Source organism: Aphelocoma coerulescens, chromosome 3 (assembly GCF_041296385.1).
Source record: "Aphelocoma coerulescens isolate FSJ_1873_10779 chromosome 3, UR_Acoe_1.0, whole genome shotgun sequence".
Classification (NCBI taxonomy): domain Eukaryota; kingdom Metazoa; phylum Chordata; class Aves; order Passeriformes; family Corvidae; genus Aphelocoma; species Aphelocoma coerulescens.
The window spans coordinates 125,475,071-125,487,794 of NC_091016.1; the positions used below are offsets into that span (position 1 = coordinate 125,475,071).

Sequence of the window (12,724 nt, forward strand, 5' to 3'; positions counted from 1 at the left end):
TTAGCTGTCACAAAGATACTTTTTTTCACTTTAAATTTCCCAAGCCTTGCTTAAGAGAGTCTTTTTATGTGTTATAGTCCAAGGTGCAATTTTTGGGTGACATTTCAACACGGATGAGGAAGTGCACAGAATTTATACCCAGCACTAGATCTACACTGACACTCCACGTTCTCCCAGTGAACAGTTGCATGACCAGTGATTTAAGGGATTTATAACAAGCACAAAAGTCAGTTCCAGCTCAAACTCCTCAAAATAATTTTCTTTTTTATCCAGATGTGGGTATCTGCACGCATTACACCAGTGCGTGCTGCAAGAAAGCTGAGACAGGAATTATCCTTAATTTCCAGAGCCAGTCACCAAGAAGGTGAGAAGCTGCTGAACTGAACTCTTCATCTGCAAAACAAGATGTTCAGGAGAAGGCAAACAAAACCCTGTGATATATCTGGGATGGAAGGATATTGGGTACCAGGCCTGTCCCACGGCACAGATTGCATGGAAAAGGCAAAGGCACATCCCTCTTTCATGATGTCAGAGCAGCTCTACCTTGGTCAGGAGCTGCTCAGCGAGGAAGGGCTGGAGTCAGCTTTGCCAGGAGCCCGGCCAAGGGGGGGAAGGACAGCTTTGTTGGGCAAGAAAACAGACCCCACCCACGAGCACGATCGTTTCTGAGCCACATCAATAGCGGTGCAAACACGGGGACGGGGATCCCACCGCCCTGCTGCCCGCAGGGACAGGGATTAACGCTGATGGAAGGGGCCAGGTGGGCTCTGGCGGCTGGCGCAGGGCGTGGGGGACGAGCTGCCAGCGCAGCCCCCGCGGGGGGACAGCGAGGGTCGCTCAGGGTCACCCAGCGCGGAGGGAGGAACCAAACCCACCCTGCCGGGCGGCGGGGGCGAGGCGGCGGCGGGGCGGCTCTGCCGGCGTCCAGGACAAGGGGACAGGACGGGGACCCCCCTAGGGGGACACAGCGGGGTCCTGAGGGGTGACACAGGAACGGGCTGGGAGGCGTGACACAGGAAGGTCCCGGAGGGACACAGGGCGTCCCTGGGGGGGATGCAGGAGTGGGGCTCGGGGGTGACACAGGCGGTCCCTAGGGGGTCACACAGAAACGGGGATGGGGGTCCCTGGCGGGGGAGGGGTCACAGGGGGTTCCTGATGGGTGACACAGGGGGTCCCTGGGGGGCTGGAGATAATACAGGGTATCCCTGGGGGGGTGACACAATAACGGGGCTGGAGGGAACACCGGGGGTCCCCGGGGGTAATAGAGGAACGGAGCTGGGGGGTACGGCGGTGGGAACCGGGGTCTGCAGCCCCCCTGGGCGGAAAAGCACTGACCAATGGTGGAGATGAAGGTGGTGTTGAAGGCATCGTCGGAGAAGCGGAAGAGGACGCAGGTCTTGCCGACCCCCGAGTCCCCGATGAGCAGCAGCTTGAAGAGCAGGTCGTAGGTTTTCTTCGCCATGGGGGAGGGCGCGGCGGCCGCCGCCGCCCCTCCTCGCCGCCTCCTTCACCGGGCCCGGCCGCTCCCGAGGGCGGCGGCGACGGCGGAGGACGAGGAGGAGGAGGAAGAGGACGAGAGCGAGGAGGAGGAGGGGGCCCACAAAATGGCTTCCTGTGGCGGGGCGGCCTCGCGCGCTCCCCGCGCCCGCGGCTCCTCACGGGGAGGCGGCGGCGCCCGCCCTCATAACCCCGCGGTTCGCCCGGCTCTGCTCGGCTCGATGGGCCCCGGTTCTTCCCGGCCCTTCCCGGTTGTCCCCCCGGGCTCGCGGCGGCTCCTCAGAGGCGCTGCCGAGGCTGCGCGCGCGGCCTGGCCCCCCCCTCGCGCACCGCGCAGGCCCGGCGGGGGCGCGCGCGCACACCGCTGTGACGTCACCGGGCGGGGGACGGGGGCGGGACGGGTGACGTCACCGCGCGGCCCCGGAGTTCGTTTATTTTGTGCGGTTTTTGCTTTGATTCCCTCGCCGGGGCCGGGACCGGAGAAGGAGAAGCTCCAGGAGCGGCTCCGTGGGAATCTCGTGGGGTTTAACGGGACCAAGGGCTGGTGCTGCACTTGGGTCGGAACAACCTCCCGGATCGACCCAAGCTGGGGAGGAGCAGAGGGAGAGCAGCTCTGGGGAGGACTCGGGGTGTTGGTGGGTGAGAGGCTGGACATGCCCTGGCCCTGGAAACCCCCGTATGCTGGGCTGATCCCCCAGCGCGGGCAGCAGGAAAGGGGGGATTCTGCCCCTGTGCTCAGGTGGGACCCCACCTGCAGAGCTGCCCCAGCCCTGGGGACACAGCACAAGGACGTGGAGCTGCTGGAGAGAGTCCAGAGGAGGCCCAGGAGCTGCTCCAGGGCTGGAGCCCCTCTGCTCTGGAGCCAGGCTGGGAGAGCTGGGGGTGCTCACCTGGAGAAGAGAAGGATCCAGGGAGAGCTCAGAGCCCCTTGCAGGGCCTAAAGGGGCTCCAGGAGAGCTGGAGAGGGACTGGGGACAAGGGCCTGGAGGGACAGGACACAGGGAATGGCTTCCCCGTGCCAGAGGGCAGGGCTGGATGGGACACTGGGACGGAACCCTCGGACACTCCCCCGCGGGCCCCGCTCAGCCCGGTCCCTCCCCGCCGCTCCGCAGAACCCCCGCCTGATGACGTCACCGGGGGCTGCCGGCCCCGCCCTTGCGCCGGCGCAAGTCCCGCCCCCTCTCGGGGCTCGCCGCGCTCCCATTGGCTGCGCCTCCCTCCTCCCCCAGGGGTGGGGATGACGTCATCGCGGAGAGGGCACAGCGCGGCCGCGGGCGGGCGGGCGGGGCAGGGCGCGCCCCCTGGCGGCGGAGGCGTGAGGGGGCAGAGATGCCTGAGGGGGATCCCGGCCGGAGCGGCTCGGGAAAGCAGGGACGGCCGGAACCGTGGAAAGGTTTGCGTGGGAAGGAACCTCAAAACCCATCTCATTCCACCCCCTGCCACAGGCAGGGACACCTTCCACTATCCCAGGTTGCTCTAAGCCCTGTCCAACCTGGCCTTGGACACGGCCAGGGATCCAGGGGCAGCCACAGCTTCTCCGGGTGGGCAACCTGTGCCAGGGTCTCACCGCCTGATGCCTTTTCCTGGTCTTAAAACCAAGAGTCATACACGGTTAGAAGGGGAAAAGGGATTTTACCTTGGTATTTATTTCAAGGATCCTTAGGTGCACACGTCCAGGTCACATGCATTGAAATGCACCCCGCTGAATATGCCCCCAAAGATCGGGTATAACATTATAGGTGTTACTAATTAGCAGATCTATCAAAGATTCCCCAATGAGAGGCTCAAGTGAGCCCCCCTCCCCAAGGAGCCTTCTCCTGGATGGTTCTATCTTGGTTTACAGAATGTGTTCTGGAGAGCACCTTGGGGTCTGGGGCACACGGATCCCTGGCTACGAAGCTTCTAAAATGTTGAGTCTCTTAGCTTGAGAAACAAGTCCAAGAATGTAGGGAAAAAGCACTAGGAATACAGAAGTTGTAAAAAAGATATAACAGGGGTATAAAAGGCAAAAATCTTCATGGCATCAGCCCTCACAGCCAAAAATTCCCTCCCAATATCCCTCTGGCACTGGGAAGCCATTCCCTGTGTCCTGTCCCTCCAGCCCTTGTCCCCAGTCCCTCTCCAGCTCTCCAGGAGCCCCTTTAGGCCCTGCAAGGGGCTCTGAGCTCTCCCTGGATCCTTCTCTTCTCCAGGTGAGCACCCCCAGCTCTCCCAGCCTGGCTCCAGAGCAGAGGGGCTCCAGCCCTGGAGCAGCTCCGGGGCCTCCTCTGGGCTCTCTCCAGCAGCTCCAAGTCCTTGTGCTGCTGGCCCCAGGGCTGGTGCAGCTCTGCAGGTGGGGTCCCACCTGAGCACAGGGGCAGAGGGGCAGAATCCCCCCTTTCCTGCTGCCCACGCTGGGGGATCAGCCCAGGACTGGGCGATTTCCAGGTGCCAGCACACACATCCAGGTCATGTCCAGCCTCTCATCCACCAGCATTCCCAGGATGAGCTGGAGGGGATGGCTCAGGTTCTGATGCAGCATGAGGAGCCCAAGGACCTCCTGCACCTGGAGTGTGTTTGCAATGGAGCTAGCGGCAACCTGGACATGGGGAATTCCCTCACACCTCCTGCTCTTCCCACACAGCAGAGCAAACTTTCTTGCAAGAGCCAAGCTGTGGAATCACCACTAAAGCCACTGGAAGTGCTGGAGATGCCCCGTCACAGGTTTCGCACAGACCCAATGCTCCTCTCACATTGGATCCTGAGCTGTCCTGTGGTGTGATCCAGCACACTGCCAACTGCAATTTGCTGTCATAATTAAGTATCCTGCCATCAGTAATTTCCCACTGCAGGATGAGTTATCTCAACTCATCTGGGGACAGAGGGGCTGCAAAGCTAAGGCCCTGGGGGTGCCAGTGGCTGGACATAGCCCAGGGGTGCCCAGGGGGACAAGAGGCCACTGGCCCCGGGGCTGTGCCAGCTCTGGGCTGGCAGCAGGGCCAGGGCAGTGCCCGTCCCCTGTGCTGGCACTGCTGGGGCACCTCCAGTGCTGGGGGCAGCTCTGGGCCCCTCCTGACAGGAGAGACCCTGAGGGGCTGGAGCGTGTCCAGGGAAGGGAACGGAGCTGGGAAGGGGCTGGAGCAGCAGGAGCGGCTGAGGGAGCTGGGAAAGGGGCTCAGCCTGGAGCAAAGGAGGCTCCGGGGGGACCTTGTGGCTCTGCACAAGTCCCTGACAGGAGGGGGCAGCCGGGGAGGTCGGGCTCTGCTCCCAGGGAACAGGGACAGGAGGAGAGGGAACGGCCTCAGGCTGGGCCAGGGCAGGCTCAGGGTGGACATCAGCAGGAATTTCTGCATGGAAAGGGTGCTCAGGCCTTGGCAGGGGCTGCCCAGGGAGGTTTGGAGTCCCCATCTCTGGAGGTGTCCAAGGAACCCTGGACATGGCACTCAGTGCTCTGGGCTGGGGACAACGTGGGCATAAGGCACAGGTTGGGCTGGGAGGGATTTTCCAGCCTCAAGGATTCTGTGGAAAGGTTTCCTGTAAGTCGTGTCCCTCCCAAGGCACAGCTCTGACCACAGAGCCGTCTCTCTTGGGTGTTTTGGTTTCCCAGCCCTGCTGGTGTGCAGGCACTGTCCCCACTGGCAGTGGGGTCCCAGCCTCTGTCCCCAGCACCCTGAGCCCCTCTGCTCCCGCGCTGACACAGCACACGCAGGAGTCTGCGGCCTCACAGCGCAGGTTTATTTTTAGCCCTTTGCTGGAGCAGTGTAAGGGCGCTGCACAAACACTTCCTCTGCAACTGAGCAGATACAAGGGGAAAGCTCCAGTGTCCGTGGAGAGCTCCGTGGCACAGACACTGCCCTGGATCCCGGCTGGGACCCACAGGCCAGTGGCTCCCAGGCACTCCTGGAAGGTCTGCCAGCACTGGATGTTTGCACCCCTGTTGACAAGAACCTTTTGTCCTAGAGAGCTTGCTCATGGACTTCAACACTTCAAGAAAGGTTATCTTTAGGATCGTAGAGAGGAAGTGGTACCACACAGAATCACAGAATCCCTGAGGTTGGAAAAGTGTTCTCTGTCTGTTGTGTAAGGTTGGCCCCTGTGTTAAGTTGTCCAATGTCATCCCATGAGGGAAGCAATCCCTCAGGAGATGCCTGACCAAGGAGACAGACACCTTTGGTCTTGGTGGCTTAGTCAGGAGACCATCGCTGCAGGACTGGTAGATCTGGAGATGTCCAGGCAGAGGTGGAACAGCTCTCACAGCTCTTCCCCCCACATCCTTCCCAGGATCTTCTGTCCTGATCCCCAGAGGACTCTGATCTGTGATGAGGAGAAATTACCAAATTAGGAGGAATGAGTATAAAGGGAGAGCCAACAGGACCTGGCAGCCTCTTCCTGGGCTTTGCAGGGACAGCTGAGCAGCGGGAATTGCAACACCACGCTGGAGACGCGTGCCCTCCGGCTCTCCCGTGGGACAGAGCTGTGAATCACCAGCCATTGTGCAACAGGAGCTGGGCCTGGGGAGGTTGGCTGAGCCGAGCGTGACACACAGGGCTTGCTGGTTACTCAGCCTCAGAGCAGGGCCCAGCCCGTGGTGCCGCCGGGATGGAAGAGCCTTTGTCATCCCGGAGCCACTGGGAACAAGTGCCTCTGTGTTCTGCAGCTCCTCCCCCAGCCAAGGCAGGGCTGGGGGCTCTGCTGCCGGGCATGGGCACAGGCCAGGCCATCTGAGGAGGTTCTGAGACCAGCACTCCTGGTTGCTCACCTTGAAGGATGAGCTCCCATGGAGCACAGACCCTCCCAGCCCCTGGACACCTCCAGCTCCCACCACTTCGGGAGTGTCTGGAACCCAAAACTTGTGTAAGGACAAGAGCCCCAAGGGAGCTGTTGAACAGCCCCAGATGCTCAGGTGTAGTCTGAGGAGGAACAGAAAAGGTGTTGGATTTGCTCCACCTGCTGCCATACAACATTGTCCTCTTAGCAGGGGTGACCACAGCGTGCTCCCTGCTCCAAGCACCCCAGACACCAGAGCAGGAGCTCTGAACTCCAGCCACCCCTCCAGTGGGTTTTTTTTTTCCTGATGTTGTCATCAGGGTAGGAGAACTCAAATAAATACACAGAATCACAGAATCCTTCAGGCTGGAAAAGACCTTCAGGATCAAGGCCAACCTGTGCCCCATCCCCACCTTGTCCCCAGCCCAGAGCACTGAGTGCCCAGAGCACATCCAGCCCTTCCTGGGACACCTCCAGGGATGGGCACTGCAAACCTCCCTGGGCAGCCCCTGCCAAGGCCTGAGCACCCTTTCCATGCAGAAATTCCTGCTGATGTCCACCCTGAGCCTGCCCTGGCCCAGCCTGAGGCCGTTCCCTCTCCTCCTGTCCCTGTTCCCTGGGAGCAGAGCCCGGCCCCCCCGGCTGCCCCCTCCTGTCAGGGACTTGTGCAGAGCCACAAGGTCCCCCCTGAGCCTCCTTTGCTCCAGGCTGAGCCCCCCCAGATCTGGTGAATTTTTTGAGATGCCCCAGGAAAGCCCAATGTAAGAAATAAGCTTTGTCAGAAAGCTGAGTTCCTCAGCAGAGGAAATGACAGCACAGCACAAAGGGTCCCCCACACAGATTTTCTCTTTGCAAATACGGTGTCGGGTCTGACCATGTCTCCAGCTGACCCACACAGCCACAGCGAGCGGCTCCTGGTAAGGCTGTTTGGGCAGTGGCAGGACAGGATGGTGTTTGGAGCAGCTCCTGGCCCTGCTGCCAGCAGGGTCAGGCTCTCACCACCTTGGATCTCACCTCCTTCCCCCACCCGTCTCCCAGGCAGATGGACCGAGAGCGCGTGAGGGGAACAAGAAAGGCAGCCCCATGTTCCTGAAATGGGGACTTCCCCCTGGTTTCTGTTCCAGCCAGCCCCTTGGGAGGAGGACTCAGCCAGTGCTTCCAGGTGACGCCAAGGACACACGGAGCCCAGTGCCTTTGGCAGCAGCTCTGTGGGCCAGGCACGTCTCTGATTTCTGCACAGTCACCTCAGCTTGGCCTCGGGCATGGCGGTGCCAGCGCAGGGCGCTCAGCCGGGCTCTGCCAGTGTGTCTGGATGCATCCAGGAGCTCCCTGCCCAGGGCACACCTCGGCCGTGCACTTGCAGGGGCTCCTTCCCAGCTGTAATGCCTGAGGACCTCGGTCTTCCCATGCCCTTCCAGGACAGCCTTCCCCCTCCAAAGCTTCAGCCCCTGTGTCTGCAGCCAAAAGTGCCTGCCCTGTGGCCGTGGCATCACTTGCTTGTGCTGGGTCCTGGTCCCACGCTGCCCAGTGGGGGAAGAAGCCCAGCATTGTTGTCAGTGCTTTGCAGAGCCAGTCACAGCCTTGTTTCCTGCAGTTGGGAATCAGCGAGTGGAACAGGGATGGAACCTGGGACTGAGGAGCGGTAACTGAGGGATCCCCACTGCTGCTGAACAAGGCTTTGACCTCCAGCAAGGGCAGCTCTGCTCCCCCCAGTGCCCAGAAGCACACCACATACCTGGAATGACGGGATTGAAGAATGATTGATGTTGGAAAAGTCCTCCAAGAACATCAAATCCAACAGTTGCCCCAGCACTGCCAAGGCCACCACTAACCCCTGTGCCCACGTGCCACACCCACACGTACCTGGCACGGAGGCAGTGCCACTTTCAATTCCTTATTCTTTCTGGAGCAGCTCGAGGTACTGAGTGAAAAGCTCCCTGGCAGCTCGTTACTGATAAATCAGTAGTTACCTACGAAGGAAGGTGAAGTGTTAGTCCCTGGATCCGTGGAGAATGGGGCCTGCCCCACACACACTGGGGATTACTGTGCTTGCCAGAAGGTTTGGAGGGATCTCAGGAGCGTGGGAATGCCCTGGTGCATCAGCTGAGGGCTGCACAGCCAGAGCTCTGCCTTTTTCAATTACATCTTGCCAGCAGATTATTAAATCCTTTAATCTGGGAGCAGCGATGCTGAGCTGCTGCCTTACAGACATTGCTCACTCCATGTCTGTTGGAAAGCACAATCCAAGGTAAAAGCCTGGAGCCTCCCACGTAACTGCCAGCCGTCCCTTTTCCCCCCCTCTCAACTCCCGTGTGAGACGATGGCAGAAGTGGGAAGAGGGATGGTGGGGCACAGTCTGGAGCTGCAGGACCTCAGCAAGCAGACGGAGTTCCCCAGGTCACACAGGAGCTGGGACACGGCTCAGAAGCCGCAGACCAGGGGCACTGGGCACGTGTGGGCTCCCAGCCTGCAGCTCCCGAAGCCAGGCAGGGCTGCAGCTCCTTCCAGCCCCCGCAGTGTGGCTGGTGAGTGGTGAAGTGGGACAAGATGCTGCTAAGGCATCCAGCCCACATCCCAGTGGGACTCATCCTCCGGGGCCACATCTCCTCGGGGGAGCCTGAGGGCCTGCAGGAGAGGCAGCACTTTGCAGTAGCTTTCATTCCTCGTGTCCCCGTTGGTCAGCTCACCCCTCCTCCGGCTGTTTAAGCACCCGGGGGTCATGTGGAATGCCGTGCCTGTGGATGGGGAGATGTTGGACCTCTGTGCCCCGAGCTGGCTCCCATTCCAGTGCTGCCATCTAATTATAGAGGAGTCAGCTGCCGGCAAACTGATCCATCCGAAATCCAGGCTTAGTGCGAGCTGTGCTGGCCCCTCCAGCTCCCCCACTTTGGATATGGGGTGAATCTTGCACTGGAGCAATTCCCTTCCTGCCTTCCCATGTGGCTGTGGGAGCTCCCCTTTCCCAGCCCTCCTATGCTGTGCCTGGGCAGTCCCTGCTCAGTTCACAGTCCAAAAAAACACAAAACCTCTGATCTCAGCCCAAAAGGGTGGCTGGAGCCTGAGGCCCTGCTGCTTCCCAAGCTCCCCCACCAGCAATCTGGCACATGGAGATGGGGACGGCAGGAGGGAAGCCAGGAGCATGGGGAGGATGAGGAGTGCCACAAACAGCTGAGCTGAACCGCAGAACTGCCACAGAGGAGGGAAATGGGAAATCAACCCAGTGGATCTCTGGGAATGCTGGCAAGCTGGTTTTGAAGGAAAGCAGCCAAATGCTGCTGGACCCTCAGCATCCCTTCCCACCTGTAGAAGCCAAGAGAGTGAGAGGGTGAAGGGCCATCTGTGGGGGAAAATGAGAGGATCCACCCTCTGAGCTGCAACCTGAGCTGAGAACATCACACTGGGATGGGTCCTTTTCCCACCAGGGAGGACAGGCTTTTCTCCAGGGCTGCTCCAGCCAACACCACTGCCAGTTGGCCAAACACCAAGGCAAAGCCTAAGGAATGTCAACCCAACACTGCCAACATGGAGGCTCATTTCCCTGTTCCCAACCTGTGTGCTTCCATCTGTCCCCACAGCAGCATCCACAGAGGGAAGAGCTCCTTCCTGGGAATGTTGGTGCCTCCTGTGACCCTGGCAACAGAGGCAGGACTCTGCCCAGAGGAAGTTTGTGAGCTCCAGCACTATTTCCTGGTGACAGCGAAGGTAAGAAGATTTTGGCAGCCAGGGAGTGTTCCTGTTACGACCTTGGTTTAGACTAAGTGAAAGTGCTCCAGGGCTGGGCAACGGCAGCGAGCTGGGAATGGCACTGGGACCTGGGAATGGGGAACTGCACCTGGCCCTGAGTTGAGGCTGCAGTGAGAGCAGCTCTGAGACAACCTCAGAGCAGGGTTTGGGAGGGGGGAGCTGGTCCCCAGTCCCACAGTCCCACACCAGGTGCAGCCGGGGGCTGAGCACCCTCTGCCCCAAGGGGAACAGGGCTGTCAGTGGCTCAGGGGGAGCTGCTGCACCGGGGCACGTGGGGCAGGTCCTGCCTGTCCCTGGCAGCCTTTCCCCTTTGCATGGCCCTGGCAGAGAGCCCGGAATGCCGCAGGGATGGCGGTGCTGAAGGAGGTGGGAGAGGGTCCCACGGGTGGGAGAGCATCACCCCAGCACTGGCACTAGGCATCCCTTCCCTCCCACAGCTGCCTGGCTCTGGCTGATGCTGCTGCCCGGCCCAGGCAGCCAGGGAATGCCAAGAGGCTGGGACAGACCGTGGGAAGGAGGTCCCAAGGTCTCATGCCACTGCCACTGCCAGCCAAGGGTGTTGAGCGTCCTGGTGACTATGGGATACATGGGGCCACAGCCCCCTCAGATCCCCCCAGTCACCCACAAGAGCTGGGAATTGGGGTGGCCACAGTACCCAGGGGTGGCAGCAGTGTCCCAGAGGTGACTGTGCTGCTCCAGGGATACCCTTGGTGGCCCAGGTCTGGCAGCAGTGTCTCAAAAGTGGTCATGGTGTCCCAGTGTTGGTTACAGTGCCACAGCGGGGCTGCAGTAGCCAAAGCCAAACAGATTTCCAGGGGCTGGATACTCTCAGGGGTATCTGTGTTGTCCTGGCAGCAGACACAATGCCCAGGGGATGGCTGGGATGTCCCAGGGTGGCTGTAGGATGTGGGAACCCATGATGGGGAGGAAGAGGAAAGCCAAGGTCACAGGAACTGGGACCCCCCCAACCCTGCAACACTCTGCAACACACTGGGACAGATGCAGGCCCCAAATGTCATCCCACCCTGTGTGGCACCCGGACCATGTCCCCTGCCCCAGCCAGCCCAGTGTCACCCCTGGCTGAGGACCCAGCAATCCTGCAGGTGCTCAGTTCCCATGTGCCATCCCATGCCAGCAGTGGCACTGGGATGTCACCAGCCATGCCACCAGGACCCTCCATAGACACCATGTTCCCACACACACCGTAGACACCATACACATGCCATGCCTCTCCCATACACAGAGGGGGCTCAGGGCTCTGCCCTGGATGCTTTGGGGGCTTCTGTGGAGTCGTTGCCCCATAGTCTCCCTGCCCAGGCACCCCAGGGCTGGCCCAGGATGGCCACAATGAGGGTTCACTGTCCTCTCAACCCCACTGCCCCAGGGACAGTCCCAAGGGTCAGTCCCAAGGCCAGAGGCCACTGGCCACCAGCAGCACACTCTGGTCCTGTGCTGACACCTGCGGGCAAGGGACTGTGCTCATGTGTCACCCTGCCCTACCTGGCACCCTGCCCTTCCTGGCACTGCGTCCCTACGTGTCATCCTGCCCACACATGTCACCTCATCCTCCCTATGTCACCGTGTCCCTACAGGTCACCCTACCTGACATGTCATGCTGTCCTTACCCATCACACTGTCCCTACCTGTCCCCGCTCCTGACATGTCCCCTCTGTCCCTTTGCCATATCTCATGCCCTGCCTAAATATCCTCCTGTTCCTGTGTGTCACCCACCTGCCTGTCCCCACAGCCTGGTCCTGGAGAGGATTTGGGGCTGGGCCACCACAGACAGGGGCTGCCGGGGGAGCAGGGCTATGGTGCCCCTGAACCCATCCTTGGGAACACAGGGACAGTGCCACAGGCAGAGCCAGGCAGCACCCAGGTCCCTGCACATGGCACAGGCCTTGGGGGGAGCCAGGAGGTGGGGCTGCAGTGGGAACAGCACCATGAGGTCCGTGCTGTGCCATGGGGGGCTGTCCCCACCCCATGGCTGTGCCCCTGACAGGGCCCAGCTGCAGCACCCTGTGGGTGGATCCCGCCCCGGGAAAGGGCAGGCAAGGCAAGGTGGCCCCATCAGTGATCCCCTCCAGAGCCCCTATTGCCCCCCCATCCTATTCTCTACACCCTCCATCTCCCCATCACTCCCTTCATCCCTCTCCATAACACCCTCCATCCCCTCCATTGTCCCTCCATCCCTCCACCCCCTCGACTCCATCCCCTCCATTGTCCCTCCATCCCTCCTCCATCCTCTATTGCCCCCTCCATTTCTGTCACCCTCCCCGTCACCTCCATCCCTCCTCCATCCCCCTGCATCCTCCCTGTCATCCCCCTTCCACCCCCCCTCCATCCCTCCTTCCATCACCGCTGCATCCCCCTCCCACCCCACCTCCATCATGCTGAAGCCTCCCCTGGAGCTTCCATCCCCCTCCATCCCCCTTCACCCTCCCCATCATCTCCATTCTCCGCTTGCCCTCTCCATTGTTCCCCCATCCCAATTCCATCTCCCCTCCATTCCTGCTGCATCTCCCTCCCACTTTCCTCCCTCACACCCTCCTTTGTCCGCAGGTCCCCTCCATGGCTGGGGCTGTGCCTTTGGGAAGGGGACTGTCCCCGCCTGGAAGCTCCTCCTGGAGCCGGAGGACTTGGGTAGCGCCAGGCAGGCCTGTGTATGGCAGCAAATACCCTAATTAATTAATTATGGGATAATCTCTGGTTCCGGGGAAGGAACGGGCAGCTGCTC

At 60.7% G+C, this 12,724-nt stretch overlaps 1 protein-coding gene across 1 annotated transcript in view; it reads right to left on the bottom strand.

Moving 5' to 3' along the window:
- The window catches only part of RAB10 (RAB10, member RAS oncogene family), a 43,413-nt gene extending 41,577 nt beyond the window's left edge, over positions 1-1,836 (bottom strand). The window contains exon 1 of the mRNA XM_069011922.1: positions 1,336-1,836. Coding sequence (XP_068868023.1) covers positions 1,336-1,462 — 127 coding nt within the window. The 5' untranslated portion in view covers positions 1,463-1,836. The remainder of the gene's footprint in view (positions 1-1,335) is intronic.
- Positions 1,837-12,724: the final 10,888 nt, after the last annotated feature.